Source organism: Macaca nemestrina, chromosome 7 (assembly GCF_043159975.1).
Source record: "Macaca nemestrina isolate mMacNem1 chromosome 7, mMacNem.hap1, whole genome shotgun sequence".
NCBI lineage: Eukaryota > Metazoa > Chordata > Mammalia > Primates > Cercopithecidae > Macaca > Macaca nemestrina.
The window spans coordinates 90861208-90887308 of record NC_092131.1 but is presented as its reverse complement, the minus strand read 5'-3'; the positions used below and the strand labels follow the sequence as shown (position 1 = coordinate 90887308).

Genomic DNA, 26101 nt, shown 5'->3' with positions numbered 1-26101 from the left:
CATAAAATTTACCATCTCAACCATTTTTAAGTGTACAACCATGTACTTAACTGTAGTGTTAATTACATTCATGTTGTTGTACAATTAACCTCCAGAATGCTTTTCATCCTCCAACACTGAAGCTCTATACTCAAGAAACACTAACTCCCTGTCCCCGTAACCCCACCCTCATTCTATGACTTGGATACTGCAGTTACCTCATGTAAGCAGAATCATTTAGCCCTTGTGTTTTTGTGACTGGCTTATGTCACTTGGCATAATGTCCTCAGTATTCATCCATGTTGTGGCATGTGTGGGAATTTCCTTCTTTTTTAAGGCTGGATGATACTCCATTGTATGGACACTCCACATTTGGTTTATGTGCTCATCTGCCAATGAACACCTTGGCTGTTGCCATCTTTCGGCCATTGTGAATAATGCTGCTGTGAACACGGGTGTACAGACATCTCTTCCAGGCTCTGCTTTCATTTCTTTTTTTTATCTTCATGGTAGGTCTAAATGAATATATCTTTATTTATAATGTCGACATTTATTTTAGATTCAGTGGTATGTGTGCAGATTGGTTACATGAGTACACTGCGTGATGCTGAAGTTTGGGAATCACCCCATTACCCAGGTACTGAGCATAGTACCCATAGGTAGTTCCTCAGCCCTTGCCCCACTCCCTGTCTCCCTTCTCTAGTCGTCCCCAGGGTCTGTTGCCATCTTTTAAAAAATTTTATTTCTAACTTTTGTGGGTATGTCGTAGGTGTACACATTTATGGGGTACATGAAATATTTTGATACAGGCATACAATGCATAATTATCACATCAGGGTAAATGGAATACTCATTTATCCTTTGTCTTACAGACAATCCATTTACACTTTTAGTTATTTTAAAATGTGCAATTATTGACTATAGTCACCCTGTTGTGCTATCAAATACATTTTATCCATTTTTCTATTTTATTGTTGCCATCTTTATATCCACATGTACCCAGTGTTTAGCTCCCATTTATGAGTGAGAATATGCAGCATGTGGTTTTCTGATCCCACACTAATTCACTTAGGATAATGGCCTTTAGCTGTATCCATGTTGCTGCAAAGGATATGAGTTTGTTCTTTTTTATGGCTGTGTAGTATTCTATGGTGTATATTACCACATTTTCTTTATCTAGTTTACCATCGATGGGCATTTAGGTTGATTCCATGTCTTTGCTATTGTGAATAGTGCCATAATGAACATATGCATGCATGTGTTTTTATGGTAGAATGATTTATATGCCTTTGGGTATATACTCAGTAATGGGATTGCTGGGTCAAATGGTAGTTCTGTCTTGAGTTCTCTGAGAAATCTCCAAACTGTTTTGCACAGTGACTTAACTAATTTACCTTCTCACCAACAGTGTACAAGCATTTTTCTCTGTGCCTTGCCAGCATCTGTTATTTTTCTGACTTTTTAATAATGACCATTCTCACTGGTGTGAGATGATATCTTGTAGTACTGATTTGCATTGCTCTGACAATTGGTGATGTGGAGCATCTTTTCATATGTTTGTTGGCCATGTGTATGTCTTCTTTTGAGAAGTGTCAGTTCATGTTTTTTGCACACTTTTTAATGGGGTTGCTTTTGCACTGTTCAAATTCCTTATAGATTCTGGATGTCAGACTTTTGTCAGATAGTTTGCAAATATTTTCTCCCAACCTGTAGGTTGTATTCTTATTGAACTACCAACATCATTTTCACAGAATTAGAAAAAAACTATTCTAAACTTCATATAGAACCAGAAAAGGAGCAGAACAGCCAAAGCATCCTAAGGAAAAAGAATAAAGCCAGAAGCATCACATTACCTGATTTCAAACTATACTAGAAGGTTACAGTAACCAAAAAACATGGCACTTGTACAAAAACAGACACATAGACCAATGGAACAGAAAAGGAACCCAGAAATAATGCCACATACCTACAACCATCTAATCTTTGACAAAGTTAACAAAAATAAGCAATCGGGAAAAGACTCCCCACTCAATAAATGGTGCTGGGATAGCTAGCTAGTTATATACAGAAGAATGAAACTGGACCCCTATTTTTCGTCATATGCAAAAGTTAACTCAAGATGGATTAAAGATTAAATGCGAGTCCTCAAACTATAACAACCTTAGAAGAAAACATAGGAAATACCCTTCTGGACAGCGGCCTTGGTAAAGAATTCATGACTAAGTCCTAAAAGCAATTGTAACAAAAACAAAAATTGACAAGTGAGATCTATTAAACTAAAGAGCTTCTGCGCAGCTAAAGAAACTATCCATTCATTTCTTTATGTACCCAGGAGTGGAGGTGTTGTGTCATATGTTATATGAGTAAGCTTCTTTCATACTCTAGACTTTGTGGTAACTAGACACATTGCTGGGATTTTGATTGATTGACTGATTTTTAATTTTTACTTTTTAGGGGCCAAACAGAAACTACTGCTGTATTCATTGAGTTAAACTGTTCCCAGGAGGTGAGCTCTAGAGAATGGCAGGGACCCTCTTCCCACCATTGAAACCTCAGTGGATGGAGACTCACTCTGCCAGCCCTAGCAGCCCCAGAGCAGTCCTGTTCCCTGGATTCCCTTCAGGGCTCTGAATCCTGGAGGAGGGACAGCAGGCAGTCAGGAAATGTTCTCGGGACAGAGAAGCAGCAGCAGGAATCTAGCCTGAGAGGTCAAGCCTGCATGACCAGCCCTCACTCAATCTTTCCTGCTGCCTGGCTTCCCAAGTTCCCTCCAGACTTTCCCCAAACTCTGAGCTTGGAGACTCAGTCCTCATTTGGATGCTGGATGCCTCCCTCTATACCTCCAAAACTGGGATTCCTTTTCTACTTCAGCCAGCCCAGATCCAGCTCCTGTTGCTTGTAATCAAAATCCCCAACCAATACAAGAAGGGCCAAATGCATTGCTCTAGGGTTTACAAGACTCCTTTCTTCCTTGTTCAAAAATGAGACCACTTTGCATGATGCCAGTTTTCTTTGGTACCTCTTCCACGCTTCATAAGCCCTTAAAAATGGCCAAGGTGGATCTGCTCTGACTGCAGCCATTTCTTCTGTGACTCTGGAGCTATTTCTTCAATAGTTGTGGATAAGAAGCCATTGGTAGCTGCCAGGTATTCTTTCTTGGTGCTGTTTTTCTTTTCAACCATGCATGTTCTATCTTCTCCATCTTATACCACCCTTGGTAAAAGACAAGACCTAGAGGAGATGTCGCATAGTTCAGTAGCCTACCTCAGGGGCTGTGTAGGAAGGGTAAACGTATTATTACATTTATGCATAAACACTTTCAAACAGAGTTTAATACACCATATCCGTGGGATGTGCTTGGAATACAAAAGGCTTTCCAGAAGCAAATTTGCCAAGGAATTAAAAAAGTAAAGCCAGTGTTTGTTTCCACTGAATCCTTTGCAAAGGATGTTGGTATACGGCATCAGTCATTCATTTATGCATTCACTGGCTACACAAATATTTCTGGATCATCTCCTGCATAAGTACCAGGCACTGAGTAAATGTTGATGGTATAGACATAGTCCCACCTTGATGAGCTTACAGATACTGCAAAGGGAGGCAATATGTAGGATGTTTTTAAAAATTGTGGTAAAATATGCATAACATAAAATTTTACCATTTTAAACATTTTTAAGCTTACACTTAAGTGGCATTAAATATATTCCCATTGTTATACACCATCACTACTACCCATCCCCAAAACATTCTTCATCTTATAAAGCTGAAACTCTGTACCCATTAGACAACTCTCCATTCTCTCCTCCCCCTCAGCCATCTGGCAAGCACTATTCTACTTTCTGTCTCTGTGAATTCACTACTCTACGTAAGTGGAATCATAGTATTTTTTCTTTTGTGACTGGCTTATTTCATGTAGCATAATGTCTTCAAGGCTCATCCATGTTATAGTATGTGTCATAATTGTTTTCCTTTTTAAGGCTGAATAATATTCCATTATACCTATATACTATATTTATTTACCTACTCATCCATCTGTGGACACTTTGGGTTGCTTCCACCATATAGTTATGGTGAATAATGCTGCCATGCACATTGGTGTATAAATATCTGTTCTTGTCCCTGCTTTGGAGTAAACATTTTTGGGTGTTTACTCAAAAGTGAAATTGCTGGATCATATGGTAATTCTGTTTTGTTGAGGAATCGTACCATTTTCTATATATTTCCACTAATAATGTAAAAAATTTCCCATTTTTCCACATCGCTGTCAACACTTCTTCTCTTCTGCTTTGTTTTGCTGTTTTATGTTTTTGTTTTGTTTTATCATAGCCATGGGAATGGATGTGAAGTGGTACTTTATTGTAGCTTTAATTTCTATTTCCCTAATGATTGATGCTAAGTATCTTTTCATGTACTTACTGGTCATTTGTACATCTTCTTTGTAAAAATGTCTACTCAAGTCCTTTGCCATTTTTTAAATTAAATTGCTTTTTTTTTCCTTCCTGGGTTTTAGAAGCTTTCTGTATATGCTGGATATTATAAAATATTTGATCTGCAAATATTTCCTCCTATTCTGTGGGTTGCCATTTTACTCTGTGAATAGTACCCTTTGAAGCACAAGAGTTTTTATTTTGATGAATTCCAATTTGTCTATTTTTCCTTTTGCTGCCTGTGCTTTTGGTGTTGTATCCAAGAAATCACTGCCAAATCAAATCTCACAAAACCTTTCCCATTTTTTCTTCTAAGAGTTTTACCTCTTCTGTTTAGGACTTTAATCCATTTTGAGTTAATTTTTGCGTATGTTTGATAAGGATCTAACTTTGTTCTTTTGCATATAGATATCCAGTTTTCCCAGCACCAAATCTTGAAAAGACTGTCACTTCTATATTGAAGGTCTTGGCATCCTTATCAAAAATTATTTGACCATCTACATAAGTGTTAATTGCTGAGCTATACTTCATTTTAGTGGTCTTTGGGTTTGTCTTTATGTCAGTAAAGTGTTTTGATTATTATAGCTTTTGAGTAAATTCTGAAATGAGGACGTGAGTTTTACTTTGTTCTTTTCTTGAAGATGATTTTGGTTATTCAATGTCCTTTGAGATTTCATATGAATTTCAGAATGGATTTCTCTATCTCTGCAAAAAAGTCATTGGGATCTTGATAGAAATTGCACTGAATCTGTAAACTGCTTTGGATAGCATTGATATCTTAACAATAAGTCTTCCACTCCATGAACATGATGGCTTTCTATTTATGTCTTCTTTAATTTCCTTCATTGATGTTTTACAGCTTTCCAAGTACAACTCTTTCCCTCATATGGTTAAATCCTAAGTATTTTACTCTTTTTGATGCTACTGAAGACAGAACTGTTTTCTTAATTTCCTTTTCAGATTATTGTTAGCATATAGAAATGCAGCTGATTTTTGTAGTTGGTTTAGTACATGGCTACTTTGCAGAGAATTTATTAGCATTCTCTCTGTCTCTCTCTGTGTATATGTGTAAGATTTAGGGTTTTCTACATATAATAAATATATCATCTGTGAACAGAGATCATTTTACTACTTCTTTTCTTATTTGGATGCCTTTAATTTCTTTTTCTCGTCTAACTGCTCTAGCTAGAACTTCCAGTATTATGTTGAATAGAAGTAGCAAAAGCAGGCACTCTTGCCTTGTTCCAGATTTTAGAGAAAAAGTTTTCAGTCTTTCACCACTGAGTGTAATATTAGCTGTGAGTATATTATATATGACCTTTATAATGTTGAGGTAGTTTCCTTCTATTCCTAGTCTATTGAGTGCTTTTATTATAAAAGGCTGCTGAATTTTGTCAAATTATTTTCCTGTATAAATTGGGATGATCATTCTTCATTTTGTTAATGGAATATATCACTTTTTTTAATTGGTTTGCCTATGTTGAGCCATCCTTGCATTCCAGGAATAAATCCCACTTGATAATGATATATAATCATTTTAATATGCTATTGAATTTTGTTTCCTAGTATTTTATTCAAGACTTTTACATCAATGAATATATGGACTATTGTTTTCTTATTTATAAGGGGCTGTAGTTTTGTTTCTTTTCTTTGGCTTTGTTATCAGGGAATGCCAGTCTCACAGAATGAGTTAGGAAGCGTTCTCTCCTCTTCAGCTTTTTTGGAAGAATTTCAGGAGGACTAGTGTTAGCTCTTCTTTAAATGTTTGGTATGGTTTACCAGTGAAGTCATAAAGTCCAGGGTTATTCTTTATTATGAGGTTTTTGATTACTGATTCAATTACCTTACTAATTATGACTCTTCAAATTTCCTATTTCTTTGTGATTAAGTGTTGGTAGATTTTGTGTGTCTAGGAATTTGTCCACTTCATCTAGGTTACCCATTTGTTAACATGCAATAGTCCATAGTACTCTCTTATAATCCTTATTATTTCTGTAGAATGGGTAGTAATGTCCCTGTTTTCATTTCTGTTATTAGTAATTTGAGGCTTTTTAAATCAGTCGATCTAGCTAAGGTTTGTCAATATTCTTAATCTTTTCGAAGAACTAACTCTTGGTTTCATTGGCTGTATTGTTTTTCTGTCCTTTTCTCTCTGCTTTAATCCATAGCTAAATCCAAAGCTAAATTCAAAGCTAGCAGAAGGAACAAAATAGCTTGTTCTTCTTCTAGTTCCTTAAGTTGTAAAGTTAGATTGAGATTTTTCTTCTTTTTAAATGTAAGTGTTTACCGCTATACATGCTATACATTTCCCCCTAAGCAGTGCTTTGTCCTTGTCCCATAAGTTTTGACATGTGTTTTTGTTTTCATTTATCTCTAAGTATTTTCTAATGTCGCCTGTGATTTCTTATTTGACTCTTTGGTTATTTAATAGTACGTGGTTTAATTTCTACAAATCTGTGAATTTTCCAGTTTTCCTTCTGTTACTGATTTCTAACTTCACCCCATTGTTGTCAGTGATGGTACTTTGTATAATATCAATCTTTTCAATCTGTTGAGACTTAATTTGTGACCTAACACATGGTCTATCCTGCAGAACGTCCCATGTTCCCTTGAGGGAAAAAAAGTCTTCTATTGTTGTTGGGTAGAGTGTTCTGTGTATGTCTGCTAGTCCAGTTGATTTATTGTGTTAAGTCTTCTCTTTCCTTTTCTTCTGTCTGGTTGTTCTATCTACTAATGAGAGTGGGGATTGAAATCTCCAACTATTATTGTATAACTGTGTATTTCTCTCAATTCTATCCATTTCATTTCACATATTTTGATGATCTATTATCAGATGTGTAAATATTTATAACTGTTCTATCTTCTTGCTATATTGGACCTTTCATTAACACATAACATCCCCTTTGTCTCTTGTAAGCTTTTTGATTTAAAGTGTCTTTTGTCTGATGTTAGTATAGCTACTCCTGCCCTCTTTTGGTTACAATTAGCATGGAATTTCTTTTTCTATCCTTTCACTTTCAACCTCTGTGTCTCATCTAAAGTAAGTCTCTTGTAGACCACATATAGTTGGATCTACATTTTTAAAAAATTCATTCTGCCATCAATTTCTGTCTTTGATTGAAGTTTAATTAATTTACATTTCAAGTAATTACTTATAAGGAGGGACTTACTTCTGCATTTTGTTATTTGTTTCCTATATGGCTTGTAATAGCTTTGGTTCCTCATTTCCTGCATTACTGACTTCTTTTGTGTTTAGCTGATTTGATTTTCTTTCTTTTATATATATATGTGTGTGTGTATATGTGTGTATATGTATATATGTATATATGTGTGTATATATATACACACACACACACACGTAGTGAAACTTAATTCCCTTTTCATTTTCCTTTGTGTATATTCTCTACTTATTTTCTTTGGGGTTACTATGGAGATTATATTTAATTAGGATTAAAGTTATAACACTCTAATCTGACTTTACACCAGCTTAACTTCAATGGCATTAAAAACCTCTGCAGCAGAATGGTTTGTTTTTTTTTTTAAAGCAAATAAATATGGAATTGTAAATTCAGATAAGGACTACCCAGTAAAGAGCAGACTTTTATGATGAGGAAAACAGGGTGGGCCTCATCAGAGGGATCAGCAAAAAGGGTCCCTCTGAGGGGACATTTGCACAGAGTCCTAAAAGGCAGAGGAACTCATTCTGCAAGACACATAAGCAGAGCATTCCTGAGAAAGACAGTAAGTCAAGTTCGGGCTGCGTGGTGAAAGTCAGTGTTGAGATGGCAAAAAGAATGGCAAAGCAGATGGGCCCTGGCCACACAGGCTGAAGGGCCACATGAAAGGCAGGCGGTGGGGGGCCTTCCCCGTCCAAGGCAGGGAGAAGCCACAGAGGGGCTCAATGCTGCCTAGTGGCAAAGTTCCAATTCTGTCGGAAGAGGACCTTGCTGGTTATTCTGTAGCAAGGATTCAAGGAGGAAAAAAATGGAAGTGAGGAGCCTGGCAAGGAAGCTCCAGCAGCTGTCAAGGCCAGAAATAATGGCAGTCAGTCCAGGGTGGAGATGGAAAGAAAGGATGGGTTCCAGACATGCTTGTCACCTTCAACAAGGTAACATGGGGTTCCTCAGTCCTGGGCTGGAGTCCCTGCCCTATTGTGTATTCACAGGCTCTGCATCCTGGCTGTGTCACGTCCCAAGCCTCCATTTCCTTCTCTGTAAAATGGGAATGACAAAATCCACCAAGTATGAGAAGGCAGTAACATGGAGGCACTTATCTGCTATCTGGGACAGCTGGTGCATCATAAGCATTCACATCTTCCCTTGGGGCCAGTGGTTGATGCTAATCGAATATATCAAAACCGTGAGATGCTATGAAAACCTGGAGCCAACACCTGATGCCAAATTCTCCCAGTTTTGCCCATGTTATCAGCTCTCTGAGGCACTGTTAGCCCCCAGTCTGCCTTGGGGATAGGGTCCTGTCTGAGTTCTACCTTGGCAGTCAGGTCAGCATACATGGGAGAGCCAAGTCTCTGACCATAGAGACCTAAGTGGGAGGGTGGGAGGGAGTGGGTGCCCGGCCATCAGCACGAATCATGCTATTTCCCACAACTCGGAGAGAAATGTGTTGGAATGAAGGTGGCAACCAACTCTAGCAGGTTTCCTTCCAAATCTGGAGGGGTTAAGGAGACAGGGCCACTCCCATCCCACAGCCCCACAGAAAACATGCTCTGGAGGGAAGCAGATGGGCTCGCTGGCATCACGTTCTGCTCTCTGTTCCAGGGGGCTTGTCTAATGACAGGCCTTCTGGCCCAGCCACAATCCTTTCCCTTCCTCCCAGCTTAAAGGTTGTCTCACTTGCTAACAGAAAGCCCTTTTCTAAAACAGCCACAGGCAGGAGAGTTCTTTGGATTTCCTAAACCAGGATTTGAAGAATTGAGAAAGGGAGGTGCTGGTGGAGGTGGTCTTGTTTAAACAAGGTGTCACGTCTAAACGGAACTTGTTTTTCAATTTACTGAATGGTGGTCCAGGGCTAGAGCGGCAAGAAAGGGCTGCTGTGGTGTGAGCCCACTTGGGCTCGGGGGCTGATGACTCTGCTTCCATTTGCCTTCTGGCTTGGATCAAAAGGGCCCGGAAACCCCAAGTATAGATGACAGAAGGGCTCAGAGTCATCACACTCAGCCCTTCTCACAGCGGGATCGCCTTTATTAGGCAGGCCTCCTCAGGAAACATCTCAATCCAAACTTCACATGTTGGCCCCAGGTCTGCCCTCAGCCCCGGGCTCTTGAGCCTCTAGCGTCTTAGTACAAGCCCCTGAAGAGGGGTGAAGGGTGTTCAATCAAAGGCAAGAAACAGAGCCCTTCAGTCTTTACGGCCCATGAGGGGTGCGGGTGGGAAGGCCTGTCTCCATGTACCAACCCCATTCCCTTCCCACTCCCTGCCTGGGATCAAACCACCACCCCTGCCTGGATGATAAATTATGAAAGCAAATATCAAAGTAGAAGTTCTGCCTTATTACTACCTTAGCTGTTGTAATGAATGTTTATTCCTTGCACTTGTGCCCTGGATAATTTTTAAAAAGAGAAAGAAAAAATAATCTGCAGATGAAAGCATCTGGTACAGAGCCAAGCCCCTCCAGCCCTCATCTCAGGCATGCTCCGGGCAGACTGGAGCAATGCAGCCCATCATTAACCGGCCACCGGGGAGACCTGGGTTTGTGCACATGAGGAACATGGAACTATTTCTCAGAAATGAGCACCATCCAAAGTTAACACGGAACTATTTCTCACAGCTGAGCAACATCAAAAGTTAACCTAAGCAATTCCATTTCCAGGTGTATGCCCGAAAGAATTGAAGGCAGGGACTTGAACAGAGATTTGCACACCCATGTTCATAGCAGCATTATTCACAATAGCAAAAGGCAGAAACAACCCAGGCATACACTGATGGATGAATGGATAAGAAAAATGTGGTGCACGTACGTGCAATGGGATACTACTCATCCTGAAAAACGAAAGCCATCCTGACACACGCCACAACGTGGATGAACTTTGTGGACATTATGCTGAGTGAAATAAGCCATTTGTTCACAAGAGGATAAATACTGCATGATTCCACTTATATGAGGTATCTAGAGTCATTAGATTCATACAGACAGAAAGTAGAATGGAGGTTGGCAGGGGCTTGGGGAGATAGTGTTTAATGGGTAGGAAGTTTCTGTTTTGGGGATAGTGAAAAAGTCCTGGAGGTGGATGGTGGTGGTGGTTGCACAACAAGGTGAATGTGCTTTAGGCCACTAAGCTGGTACACATAAAAATGGTTCAGATGGTGAATTCTGTATTACATATACATTTACCACAATAAAAAAATAGAAAAAGAAATTTGCCAAATTTTTTTTTTAAGTTAATGGAACTTCCAGAGTTGATGACTTTGAAGGAGGAGTGGGAGCAGTATGGCACCCTCACGTGCCCACCGAGGCCACGTCGGAAAGCAGATCCCTGGCCCAGGGTCCCGGGGGCCTCCTTGGCAAGTGTGCCTTGCAGAAGAGCCTGGCATGTGAGGAAACGTGTGGGTTCGGTGGCTCAACATGAGGCCTCTACTCTCTGAGTGCTGCCAAAGCAGCCTCCCTCCAGAGCACAGCAGGGGTGAGGGGTGTGGAGGAGACAGAGGGAATTTCCTACAGATAGAGACACGTCCCGAAAGCAGTCCTGGAAAGTCTTCAACAAAACGGAGGACAAAGTACCAGAGATTTGTCCTCCTGACAAGCAGGATTGCTGTGGGGGTCCCCACACCCACTGGGCCCAGAATTGGAGTCCTCAATATTGATTTCCCTGTGCGGCTGGTTAGGGGAAAGAAAGGCTTGACATGGTTGTCATAGCTCTGCCGGTGACTTCCCGTGTGACTCTGGCAATGTCCCTGAGTCTCCCCACTACGGGGCCTCCTTCAGTCTCTGGGAAACAAGCTGTGGGATCCCATCCCCACAAGGGGAGAATCCTTTGTCCAGGCCACCACATGGTATCCTGGTATCCTTTGTCCAGGCCACCACCTGCCACCAGGCCTCCCAGACACCATAGCCCCAGCTACACAACTACCAGAGCTGAGATCCCAGCGGCGATGGTGCATTGGAGGGTTCATCCAGCTTTTGTGTTCTTTCCCATTCACAGCCCTGCCCCAATCCACCTCTAAAACCCCAGCCATCCCTCTCAGCAACATAACATCCACACATGGGCAAAGAGCCGCCTGCAGACCCTGTCCAGCTATGAGGACCACCGCCCTCCGCTATCCTCCCAGCACTCTGAGCCCCTCCCTTACGCTTCATGTCAGGGCCAACTTCCTCCCCAGCACTTACCCCTGAGCTCCAGAGCTCATCACACCAAGCAAACAAGGGTGCCTATGGCCTGGGCAGCCCAGGCTCTGTACCTTCCCTAGACCTCAAGACCTTGGTTGCAGCTGGCCCAAAGGCCCTGCAGATTCCAGGGATAGATGTGTCATCTCCCTACCCCACAACACAACCCATGGCTGCTGTGTCCCCACTGAAAACTCAGGCCCTGGGTCATTCCCCACTGCACCCATGTCGTTTAACCTTGCCCTGTCCTCTCGCGTCACTCCCTTCCATAAGCAGCCCGACCATTTGTGGCCAGGCACCACGTACTCACTGTGGCCAGAGCTAAATCCCTGACCTGCTGATAAGAAGCAAGCTGAGAGAGGTTCTTCTCTGTTATGAGTGGCTGGGCAGGAGTCTAGCCCAGGCCTGAGGCTAAACCTCACACTCGGAACCTTCATATCCCTTTCCCTCTACAAAGTTCCCCTTAACCCAGATTCCACCTGACTAGGCTTCCCTCTCCTCTACTGTAGCCAAGATCAGCAACTTGGCTGTTTCTACAGCTGAGTTGTAGCTGTTTCTACTTCTCACTTCCCATTCACTTTTCAGTTTGTTCTCATTAAGCATCTAACAACAACACTCCCTAATGCCATTCCATCTGGCATTGTTAACCAGTCTCCTCCTGCACCTGTCACCCCTTCTTCAGGACAACCTCCTCCCAGGTCGCTGCCCCATCCCCCCAGGGCTGGTGCTCCATGGGCTGTCTTTGGACAGCTTCTCTACTCACTGATACATTTCAGCCAGGCAATGCTGCTCACTCTCCTACTTCAGCTGTCAGCTGTAGGCTAAAAAGCCCGTGTCCCTCTTTCCCACCAAGACCTCTGTCCTGATGTCCACCTTGAATTCAGTTTGTCCAGAATGGAAACTCTTTGCTGTGGCCCCAAACTCATTCCTCCTCCTTTTCTCAGCCAATGGCTCCACCGCCAACCCAGAGGCCCAGCTTGAAGCCTGGGTGTAGAAGCCTGGATTTCTCTTGCCTCCTCTTCCTGCCTCTCTAACCCCCACATCCTGCCAGTCACCAATTCCTGCAGCTCCTTCCTCTTACGCCAGCCCCTCCTCCATTCCCACTCCAACCTCTCCCACACTTGCTCCAGCCCCAATGCTCCACGACACTGCTTCCCATTCCAATCCACCCTGCACGCAGCTGCTAGGCTGTTCTTCCTAACATCAACCTCAGCACATTGCTCCCCTTCCCTTCAGTGGTCTCACTTCTCAGGGTAGAGCCCCTGCTCCTCAAGATGCCTGGCCCTCCCTCCCTCACCCAGCCCTATCCACATCTCCCACACCCTTATGGCTCCCCGCTCCCACCATGTCAAATGACTTAGTCCTTAAAAACACCTGGGAAAATGAATGGATGGGTAAAGCTAAGATGCCCTTGAAGGTTCTTCAGGGTCTAACATTTGAGGAGCGCGGCCTCACCACCCACCCATCCCCATCTAAAGGTTTCCCTCCATCCCCATTTGACAAATCAGACATAGACAGACGTGGGCATCCTGACTCCTTCCTTGGTTCCCTCAACTAGACAACTTCTCTCCCCACTTCTCACCATACAGTAAGCTCTGTTTTCCAGAGAAGTCAGAATTTGTTCCTCCTGCTAGACTATGGACTCCTTGGAGCAGGGTCTGGGATTCACATGACCTCAAATGCCCCTTGGACTGGGTCTGATGCATCGCAAAGCTTTTGGGAAGCCTTCTGGTAACAAGTGGCCCCGTCACTGAGCAGATCTGGGCACTTAACACCACACCAGTGTGGAGTCGAGGGCAGGCGCTCTCCCATTGGGATGTCCCCCAGTTACTTGCCCTCCTCAATGCCTGGAATCACCAGGCTATGTTCCCCTATCCCCTAACCCAGTGTCTTCCTCACTTGAGGAGATGAGGACACAGCACCCGCTTCCAGATCTCTCATCAAGGAGAAAACAGAGCCCCCCACGTCAGGACCCCAGCTCCGGACTCACCATGTTCATGACGGTCAGGATGAACCTCTGGGCGGCCTCGGCCCCGTGGTACTGCACCATGTCGGCGTCGGCCACCACCAGGGTCTCCACCGTGTGCTCGCTGGTGAGCTGGATGGCGTTCCTCCGCTCCCGCCAGTCCCGCGAAGGCCTGCCCCGCCTCGGCTTCTTCTTTTCTAGAAAATGATGGAGACATTTGTGCAGTCCTTGGCTTACCGACTTCCAAAACCATGCTGCGAACAGGCCTTCTGTCAAGCCTGCCCGAGAGAGTGGTCCGTCTCGACAGGCCTAGAGGGGCCCAGCACCCAGCAACCTCCACCGTCACATGGGTGCCCCGAGTTCACTCATGTGGGGTGGAGCTGAACCAACAAAAGGGTAAGAGCTATGAGGCCAGATGAGGGGTCCACACCCAACTGCCACCACAGCCGGGGAGGCCAATGGGGCTGAGGGGCACAGAAGAGAAAACCCACTCCTTCAGAGGAGCATGGAGAGCTATGCAAGTATGCAAAGAGAAGGAGGCCTGGACCAAGCGGGCAGGGGTCTGAAAGGCCACACCCAGGGTGGATAACTGGACCAAGGAAGCTGGGCGGAGGGGACAGGATACTCCCCTGGGGGCAGGAATCCCAATAACTCTTCTCAGACTCAGGAATCAGGAGCCATAAATGTTGGTAGACATAAAAAACTATGCTTTTTTAAAAAATACATAATCAGAAGAAAAGTCATATGACCTACATCCAGGCTAAAATGTAAATCTTCTCTTTCCTCACAATAGGGAAGGATTAGTAGTAAATGTGTGAGTAATTCTCCACTGATTCTTTAGATAATCTATATCCCTGTAAAATCTTACTCTGATAAACAGCTATTGTTATTAAAGAGCCCACACCGACAGGTCCAAAGCTGCCATAGTCTTTGTACACAGAAACACCTCTGACCAACACAACAGATTAATATGAACAGCACGCATTTTCAGAATCCGAATATAAACAGGAAGGCTTTTCTTTCATTTGATAGTTATTTCCACGTTAGCACTAGCCTATATGGACACATCTCTGCTACACACAGTCTACATATGCACCAACCGGCTTCATAAAGCGACCCAAATCTTTCCAGGACCACAAGTGGATATAGTAGGCCCTCTTTATCTGTAGCAGCTATGTTCCAAGACCTCCAGTGGATCCCTGAAACCACAGACAGTACCCAACCCTACATCTACTAGACTATGTTATGTCCTGTGCATACATACTTACGATAACGTGTCGTTTATAAATTAGGCATAGTAAGAGATTTACAATAACTAATAGAATTATAACAATACACTGTAATAAAAGTTATGTGAATGAGGTCTCTCTCTCAACATATCTTATTGTACTGTACTCACCTATTTTTAATCCCTGGTTGACCATGAGTAAATGAAACTATGGAAAGTGAAACCACAGATAAGAGGTAACTACTGTATTATTAAATAATCTGAGATATGGGTCATAATTTACAAACAAAAATGTGCTATACAACACAATTACAATCACAAAAAAGGGCAAAAAATAGAAATATACAACTATAGATAAAGCCAGCAACAGTAAAAAGGTACACAGCCATTAAAATCATACTATGAGGATGGCTCAGAGATCTAGAGAGAAGCGGATATAAATCTGCATACACAGTTAGATCACGATTTTGCAAAAATCTTACATACAAGTATCTTCAGGCCCCAAAGGAAAATAAATACTAAAACATCTAGGAAGAACCAAAATATGAATAGTGATATGCGATCTTCATTTTCCTATTTTCCTCTGTATTTTCCAAATTTATATAATATGCAGGTATTACTGTATTTTAAAGAAATATCATTGAATTTGAGAAAAACACAAGCATCACTTTTAAACTCTAAATGATAAAACAGAAGCCCTCGAAGGAGAAAAGTATGTCATCTGATTTATCACAAAACTGCAAAACGAAATCTTCTCAGCCTGCAGGATGGGCCTCCTCCCTCAGAGCCAGGCCCATCTCCTCTCAAGCCTTCTGGGCCTCAGTGATGGAATAAGAGAAGAAAGTATCCATTCTAAGACAAAATCAAGGTCCTAGGTAGCTCTACCTTTGCACATTGGCAGAATGAAAGAGGCCACTGGTGGAAAATCTACTGACCTACACCCACACTCACCAGCCAGGTTATCTCTGACCTGACCAGCCTGGAATTTGTGAAGAGCCACTTTGTTTCCATTTTAAAGCTGCAGAGGTGATGGGCCACCCAAGCAGGACCTCTGTTGTAACCAACACACCCTCGTTCTCCCAGGCGATCAGTTATGAGCCAAATGGCAGCCGTGGCCCTTCTCAAAGTCAGTGTTGATAACCCGTTTCTCTGAGTCACCATCTGCAGATGCTCCCCATGTTGGCTGTTCAGTACTTGTTTTCACACCTTGTCATATATTTTTAAGCTCCAGTACACAAATAACTGCATTCCTAGCATGGCCCAAAGGACACATTAGGAATACTTCTCTAGGAGCCAGTTAGCATCAACATGTAAGAGCTGAGAGCTCTCTAAGAAAGTAGCCCATCACTCCCAGACCAGATGGACAGGTTGTTCCTGGACACTTAACATTTCAAAATCCTGCACTGCACTGGGTACAGTGGTTCATGCCTGTAATCCCAGCACTCTGGAAGGCCAAGGAGGGCAGATCACTTGAGGTCAGGAGTTCAAGACCAGTCTAGCCAACCTGGTGAAACCCCGTCTCTACTAAAATTACAAAAATTAGCCAGGCATGGTGGTGCATGCCTGTAATCCCAGCCACTCGGGAGGCTGAGGCAGGATAATTGCTTGAACCTGGGCAGCAGAGGTTGCAGTGAGCCGAGACCACACCACTGCACTCCAGCCCGGCTACCAGAGTAAGACTCCCTCCTAAAAAAAAAAAATCCTGTACTGGGTATGTGTCTTTCAAGTTTACAAAGAAAAACTAATAAGACCTGTGCTCCCTAGGCCTTGGAGAGTTAACCTAACAGGGTGCCGTAAAGAGTGACACACTCTGAGTTAACACATGCCCAGAAGGTGCGCTGTGGTTTTCACAAGCTTCCACTAATGACTGTCATTTGTTCCTTTCCTTTACCCCATTCCCTGGCACACAGGTGGTGGGAAATAAATGCTCACCAAACAAATGCATGCAGTGGGTACAGGGGTGAATAATGACACTTGCTGAACAGCCCATGTTGCAGGGCAGGGCTTGCCATAAAATGAGTGTTGAAATCTGCTGACAAGACACCGGGGACTTGCATTCCTTTCCAATGCACGTGTCCTTCCTGGGGTGCTGGCAAGTAAGAACAGGAGCACTGAGGGGTGGGAAGCTAGAGGGCACCTTAGCCTTCTCCTCCCTCACTGATCTCAACCACTCCCACAGCAGAGACCCACAGCCATCATTTCTGATGATCATTCCTTTTCCTACAGGGAGAAAAGAACCCTAATAAACTTTTACCTTTAATTCTCTAAACTGCAAAACTATGCTTGATAATGTTGCACAGATGCCAATATTCACAGATGATAGCATCTTCAAAAGTAAGAAGAAAAACACTAATTTCAGAATAACACACGTGCTGGATTCTGACCTCACCAGAGAGGTCAAAGTGCAGGTGGGTGGGCATGTGGTCAGCTGGGGAGTGTTCCAAGCTCTGCTCACGACCAGCTGTCTCCAGCTGCTGTGGGAATGAAGGGTGGCTCTCGCCCTGCTGATGAGGACATCGCAGTCATGTCAGGCCTCAAGCCTTCTCCTGTTGTCACAGACACCAGGAATCATTCTTGAAGTCAAGCCCAGCAGTTTCTTTCGCCAGCACCTTGTTGGAGTTGGTACTGACTTGGAAGATTTTCAGTCTCTGGCTTCTTATTATTTTTTCTTACATCTACACTCCCTTTGCCTCAGTTATCCATTAGAAAAGAAAATTTTATGTATTTATGTAAGATACCTCAAATCCTTCTGGAACAAGATAAAGAGAAAAAGACAGAAATGTACTTTTAGAATCTTCAAATTATAATTTACTCTTCAAGTTTGGGGACTGCTAAAAATGTTGAGCAAATATATAAACTGTCATTGTAGTTACTAGTTCTCCACTTTGAAAACTAATAAAAAAAAAAAAGTGTCTCAACTGTGAATTATCAAAGCTCTGTATGGAACAGATACTCCTTCAGTTTAGAAAGGATACAGTATCCAGGTATTTATTAGGGAAAAACAATAGGTAGATCAAAAAACATTTGGCCTAAAAATTCAAAACCACAACCCCTCTCAGAATTCCTTTACTTCCTGCTATGCAAGAAGAATCCTTGCATCTCAAATCCTACCAATGCCATTTCCAAGGAAGACCTGGGGAATGGATGAGTTGTATAGGCAAGGAGTAGCCTGCTCTTGCCACAGACCTCTGAAATCCTAGCTGCAGGAGATCCCACGACCCACATGAATGCTTGAGCTGGCAGGGAGAGCTGCTGAGAGAGGTGGCAGGGGCAGGACTCCAGCCTGTGTGGAGCCCAGAAGGTTTTGTGTGGGAACAGGTACAGTGGAACATGGCCAGGGATGCCCATCCCCCAAGTCTCACCAGGATCTTCTGGTAGCCTTAGCCTTTGGGTGACTGCTGGACCTGCACAGACCAGGGTGATCTTGACCATAGGGTGAGGACAGTCTGATCTGAGCACCACCCCCAATGTGCCAGCCTCTCCTAGGGTCCCAGCATGGTCACACCAGCTTCCAGCACTGCCTTCGATACCCAAACAGGGTGCTTCCCAGGGGGGCCCCATCATAGCTCCTTCATGGGCAGACTGCATCTAACCACTGGAGACCTCCAGCAGACCAGCCTCCACTGATGTGAAAAGCCTACAAGCAGCCTGCCCCACCGCTTTGTCAGCAAACATTCACCCACAGATCCCTCCCACTGCTTTGCTGGCACACACATATAGGCAGACTTCACCTCCCCTCCCCCAAAAACACAAATGTGCATGTGCCCCCTGCTGCCATACCACTGATGGCAGAGCACATCCCACCGCCCTACCCACCTCCACTGGGACTCCACTGCTGCTGAGGCACAGGCAGTCTGACATGCCACTATGGCTGCTGGTACACATGAGCAAGCACAGATCCCACTTCCACTGCTCCTATGAAGTGCTGTGGCCAGCACTCCACATCGAAGTGTTGGGCCAGCAGACCAGGAACACCTCAGCCTCTCCAGTGCAACAGGTTACTAACTGCAGAGGACCAGGAAACAAAGTTGGGAAACTCATACCAGCATCCCAGAGTTAAAGCACAGAGCCCATAGGTGCTGAGCTGAGCCTTAGCCCTCTGAAATCTTCCAGAATAGAAGCCAGTCAGCTAAGCTCACCTTATACCACAATCAAATGCTGAAAGGCATCAAAAAAACCCATCCAAAGGACAGCAACTTCAAAGAGTGAAGGAACATCAGCCCACGCAGACAGGAAAAATACAGTATAAACACACTGGCAACTCAAAAAGCCAGAGTGTCTTACCTCCAAATGACCACACTAGTTGGTTCTTAATGGTTCTTAACCAGGCTGAAATGACAGACACAGAATTCAGAATATGGATAGCAATAAAGATCATTGAGATTCAGGAGAAAGTTGAAACCCAATCTAAGGAATACAAAATGATACAGGAGCTAAAAGATGAAACAGCCATTGTAAGAAAGATCTGATGGACTTTGGGAGGCCGAGGCGGGCGGATCACGAAGTCAAGAGATTGAGACCATCCTGGCCAACATGGTGAAACCCCATCTCTACTAAAATACAAAAATTAGCTGGGCATGGTGGCACACGCCTGTAGTCCCAGCTACTCGGGAGGCTGAGGTGGGAGAATCACTTGAACCCAGAAGGCAGAGGTAGTGGTGAGCCAAGATCACACCACCACACTCCAGCCTGGTGACAGAGCAAGACTCTGTCTTAAAAAAAAAAAAAAAGATCTGATGGAGCTGAAAATCTCACTACAAGAATTTCATAATGCAGTCGCAAGTATGAACAGCAGAATACACCGAGTTGAGGAAAGAATCACAGAGTTCGAAGACAGGTTCTCTGAATTAACTCAGTCAGACAAACTAAAGAAAAAAAGAATGAATAAAACCTCAAGAAATATGGAATTATGTAAAGAGACCAAATTGATGAGCCGTTGGCATCCCTGAAAGAGAAGGAGAGAAAGCAAGCAACAGGGAAAACATATTTGAGGATATCATCCATGAAAATTTCTCCAACCTCAGTAGAGAGAACAACATTCAAATTCATGAAATACAGAGAACCCCTGAAAGATACTATACAAGATGATCATCCCCAAGACACACAGTCATCAGATTCTCCAAGGTTGACATAAAATAAAAAATATTAAAGGCAACGAGGGAGAAGAGGTAGGTTGCCTACAAAGGGAACCCCATCAGGCTAACTGCAGACCTTTCAGCAGAAATTCTATAAGCCAGGAGAAATTACGGGCCTGTACTCCAATCAAGAATTTGATATCCAGCCAAATTAAGCTTCATAAGTGAAAGAGAAATAAGATCCTTTTCAGAAAAGCAAATGCTAAGGGATTTTAATACCACCAAACCTGCCTTACAAGATGTCCTTAAGAGACTGTTAAATACGGAAAGGAATGACTGTTAATGGCCACCACAAAAACACACTTAAGTAGACAAACCATTGACACTATAAAGCAACTACACAGTCAAGTCTATATAATAACTAGCTAGCAACATGACAGGATGAAATCTGTATATATCAAATATTCACTTTCAATGTGAACTAAAGGCCCCAATCAAAAGCCACAAAGTGACAAGTTGGATAAAGAAGCAAGACACAACGGTATGCTGTCTTCAAGAGACCCATCTTACATGCAATGACACCCATAGGCTAAGAGTAAAGGGATGGAGAAACATCTACCTAGTAAATGGAAAACAAAACAAAACAAAAAAGTAAGAATTGCTATTCTAATTTCAGACAAAACAGGCTTTGAGCCAACAATAATTTTTTTAAAAGACAAAGAAGGGCATCACATAATGGTAAAGGGTTCAATTCAACAAGAACACTTAACTATTCCAAACATATATGCACCCAACACAGAAGCAGATTCATAAAACAAGTTCTCAGAGACCTACAAAGAGACACAGATAACTACATAGTAAGAGCTGGAGACTTCAAAACCATACTGACAGTATTACATAGATCATCAAGGCAGAAAACTAATAAAGATATTCAGGACATGAACTTAACACTTGACCAAATGGATCTAACAGACAACTACAGAACTCTTCACCCAAAACCAACAGAACATACATTCTTCTCATCTGCACATGCCACATACTCTAAAATCTACCACACAATCAGCCATAAGACAATTCTCAGCACATTCAAAAAAACCCAAAACTATACCAGTCACACTCTCAGAAAAGTGCAACAAAAATAGAAATCAATACTAAGAAGATCACTCAAAACCATACAATTACATGGAAATTAAACAAGCTGCACCTGAATGACTTCTGCATAAACAATGAAATTAAGGCAGAAATCAATGAATTTTTTTGAAACTAATAAGAACAAAGATATAACATATCAAAATCTCTGAGAAATAGTTAAAGCAGAAGATGAAGGTTTAAATGCCAAATGCTGTCACCAAAAAAGTTAGAAAGATATGAAATTAATGATCTGACATCACACCTTGAGGAACTAGAAAAACAAGAGCAAACCAACCTCAACCCCAGCAGAAGACAAGAAACAACCAAAATCACAGCTGAACTGAATGAAATTGAGACATGAAAATACTGTACAAAAGATAAAAAAAAAAAACAGAACTTTGTTCTTCGAAAGAGTAAATAAGATTGGTAGACCTCTAGCTAGACCAATAAAGAAAAAGAGAGAGAAGATCCAAATAAAAATGACAAAGGGGGACATTACCACTAACCCCACAGAAATACAAAAAACGTTTAAAGACTACTATGAACACCTCTATGCACACAAACTAGAAAACCTGGAAGAAACTGATGAATTCCTGGAAACATCCATCCTCCCAAGATTGAACCAGGAAGAAACTGTATCCCTGAAAAGACCAATAACAAGTTCCAAAATTGAATCAGTAATAAAAAGCCTACCAATCAGAAAAAGCCCAGACAGATTCATAGCCAGATTCTACCAGATGTATAAAGAAGAGCTGGTACCATTCCTACCGAAAGCATTATGAAATATGAAGGAGGAAGGACTCCTCCCTAACTCATTCTATATGGTCAGCATCGTTATGATGCCAAAACCTTGCAGACACACACACATACACACACACTCTCTCTCTCTCTCAAGGCCAATGTCCTTGATGAACACAGACGCAAAAATCTTCAACAAAATACTAGCAAACTGAATCCAGCAGCACATCAAAACCTAATTCATCATGATCAACCAGGCTTTATTCCTGGTTGCATAATAAATTCCTGGTTGCATAAATAATTCGTGGGATGCAAGGTTGGTTCAACATATGCAAATCAGTAATTGTGATTCATCATATAAACAGAAATAAAACCCAATGCCATATGATCATCTCAATAGATACAGGAAAAGACTTTTGATAAAATTCAACATCCCTTTATGTTAAAAACCCCCCACAAACTAGGTATTGAAGGAGCATACCTCAAAATAGTAAGAGACATCTATGACAAACCCACCACCCATCATACTCAATGGGCAAAAGCTGAAAGCATTCCCCTTGAGAACGGTAACAAGACAAGGATGCCTACTCTCATGACTCCTATTCAACACAGTACTGGAAGTCCTAGCCAGAGCATTCAGGCAAGAGAAAGAAAGAAACAGAAGGTCTCATATAGGAAGAGAGTAAAGTCCAACCATCTCTGCTTGCAGACATTATGATTTTACAACTAGAAAATCCAATAGTCTCTGCCCCCAAAAGCTCCTAGATCTGATAAACAACTTCAGCAAAGTTTCAGGATACATAATCAATGCACAAAAACCAGTAGCATTTCTATATACCAACAACATCCAAGATGTGTGCCAAATCAATGTAGTCCCACTAACAATAACAACAACAAAAAATAAAATACCCAGGAATAAGGCTAACCAAGGACACGCAAAATCTCTACAGTGGGAACTACAAAACCCTTTTCAAAGAAATCAGAGATGACACAAACAAATGGAAAATCATTCCATGGTCTTGGATAGAAAGAAACAATATTGTTAAAATACCCATACTGTCCAAAGCAATTTATAGATTCAATGTTATTCCTATCAAACTACCAAAGAGATTCTTCACAGGATTAGAAAAAACTATTCTAAAATTCATATGGAACCAGAAAAGAGCTTGAATAGCTAAAGCAATTCTAAGCAAAAAAGAACAATGCAGGAGGCATGACATTACCAGAGTTTATATACTACCAGGCTAGAGTAACCAAAACAGCATGGTACAAAAACAGACACATAGACCAATGGAACAGAATAGAAAGCCCAGAAATAAAGCTGCACACCTACAACTACCTGATCTCTGAAAAAGACAACAAAAACAAGCATTAGGGAAAGGACTTCCTGTTCAATAAATGGTGCTGAAATAACTAATTATATGTAGAAGATTGAAACTGGACCCCTTCCTTTCACAATATACAAAAATTAACTCGGGATGGATCAAATGCTTAAATGTAAAACCTAAAACTATAAAAACCCTGGAAGAAAACCTAGGAAATACCATTCTATACGTAGGCCCTCCTTACCAAAGACTTTGTGAGAAAGATGCCAAAAGAAATTGCAACAAAACCAAAAATTGACAAATGGGGCCTAATTAAACTAAAGAGCTCTTGCACAGCAAAAGAACCTATCAACAGTATAAACACAAAACCCACAGACTGGGAGGAAATATTTGCAAACTATGTATCTGACAAATGTCTGATATACAGAATCGATAAGGAATGCAAGTTAACAAGCACAAAACAATCCCATTAAAAAGTGGGCAAAGGACAAGAACAGATACTTTTCAAAAGAAGACATACACGTGGCCAACAAGCATATGAAAAATTGTTTAACATCGCTAGTCATCAGAGAAATGCAAATCAAAACAACAATGAGATACCATCTCATACCAGTTAGAATGGCTATGATTAAAAAATCAAAAACTAACAGATGCTGGCAAGGTTGTAGAGAAAAGGAAATGCTTATACACTGCTGGTGGGAATGTAAATTAGTGTCAGCTACTACGAAAATAAGTTTGGAAATTTCTCAAAGAATGTTAACACAGAACTACCATTCAACCCATTATTGAGTATATACCCAAAGGAATATAAATCATTCTAACAGGAAGACCCATGCACATGTACGTTCATCACAGCACTATTCACGATGGCAAAAACATGGAATCAATCTAGATGTCCATCAGTCGTAGACTAGTAAGCAAAATGTGGTACATATACACCAGGAAATACTATGCAGCCATAAAAAAGAATGAGATCATGTCCTCTGCAGCAACATGGATGCAGCTAAAGACCATCATCCTAAGTGAACTAGCAACAGAACAGAAAACCAAACACTGCATGTTCTCATTTATAAGTGAGAGTTAAACACTGAGTACACATGGCCACAAAGAAGGGAGCTACCTATCAGGTACTATGCTTATTTACCTAGGTGATGAAATAATAAGTACACCAAACCCTCACGATGTGATTTATCTGTGTCACAAACCTGCACATGTACCCCTGAAACTAAAATAAAAGTTAAAAAAGAAAATAAAATAAAAATATACCAACAAAAAGTCAACATGGTAGCTCTTGTGATAAAAATTATAAGAGATACTAACCCGATGTGCACAGAGCTGCCCACCAAGCACTGAGTCAGGACTACATCCCATTCTATAGATATGCAGACTGAGGCAAAAGGAGATTTGTTAACTATCGTGCCCAACACCACTAACCTAGTTGACTGGGATTCCGGCCCAGGCATCCTTATCACCATCCGTTCTGCCCTGAAATTTGGTTCTGAGTTTCCTAAAACCAGAGGGGGGAAAAAAAGAAACATGCCGGATTGTAGGTTTGTCATTCTCTTCCAGTAGGAGGAAGGATGCCATTCCTTAGGGATAGATAATATTTTCCAAACACCAAATTCCCAAATAAAAATACCAAGGAAGACTCCACAGAGGGACCATCCGGTGATACAATAGGCAGTATTGTCGACATCATTTTATGGCAAATGCGATCATGAATTTTGTTTAATTATATCCTATAGGAACCTTCAATAATGCCAAAGGGCCTACAATTAAAATACTCATCAAAGGGAATTCCAGAAAGTGTTCAATCCGTGTGTTCCAACTTGGTAGCCTCAGGGGTCCCTTGGTCCAGGGAGAGCTATTATCACACCCAGAAGAGGGGCCAAGAAAAAGGGGGAAGGATGGGAGTGGGGGGAACAAAACTCCAAGAAAGGTCAATGACAGAGGTGGCCCAAGTTGGCAGGAAGAGGTGAGGTGGTGACTTCCGTTTCCTGAATCGGAATGGCACTGGTCAGCAGATGGTCTTGTTTTTCCCTGGGTGGCATGACCTAGGAAGGGCCCCAATGGGCAGCCCACCTTAAGTGCAAAAAGTCTATAGTCCCCAGGGCTTGGCTGTTACATAGAACACGTGGATAGAGATAATGCTTCTTTTTCTGTACCTGCCCCATCAAAAACAAATTCAAACTTATAAATTAGAAGTAACCATGGGAATGGCAAAACCTCTCAAAACAGACCAAACAGAAGACTGGAACTCTGGCGGTCACCCAGTGTGCCCCAGGATCCCCCAGCCATCCCACCACTGATGGGGGGTCTGGACAGCCAACCTCAAGGGGCCTTGGAATGCCTCCTGGCCACCTACCCCCAGCTCTCCTCCTCCAGGCTACACAGCTATTACTGTGCACTTTGAGAGTCTACACCTGCCTTCTTGACTAGACTACAGGGACCCAAACATTAACCTTTGGACCCATTCCAACACTTAGCACTGTCTGGTTAATAGTAGTAATTCAATAGGCACACTTATTGAATGATTTAAAACTCTTTGAAATTCCTAATAACAAGATCAGTTTTAGGAAACTTAACATATATGTCCTGAAATGAAATACGAGTCACTTCCTCCACCTAAAAGGGAGGGGGCAAAGCTAGTCATAAGGTGACCAACTTTGACATCTGACAGAGCTGGTTAGAATCTGCCCATGGACTTACAGGGTGACAGTGGGTGAGTCTCCTTGTCTATAAGACAAGATGATAATCATTCTGCCTTAAGGTAGATGTGGGATTAAGAGACCCATGCATAGCCTCTAACACATGGTCAGATATATAATAACACAACCAAATCATGCCACTAGTCTTATTTCTATCATCTTCATGGCACTGCCATTATTGCT

The 26101-nt window shown here is 42.3% G+C and overlaps 1 protein-coding gene across 3 annotated transcripts in view; it reads right to left on the bottom strand.

Annotated features, from left to right (window-relative positions):
* LOC105499264 (ADAM metallopeptidase with thrombospondin type 1 motif 17) overlaps positions 1-26101 on the bottom strand; it is a 361725-nt gene that overhangs the window by 289315 nt on the left and 46309 nt on the right. For all 3 annotated transcript variants that reach the window (XM_071100557.1, XM_071100559.1, XM_071100558.1), the window contains exon 4: positions 13738-13910. In XM_071100557.1, coding sequence (XP_070956658.1) covers positions 13738-13910 — 173 coding nt within the window. The remainder of the gene's footprint in view (positions 1-13737; positions 13911-26101) is intronic.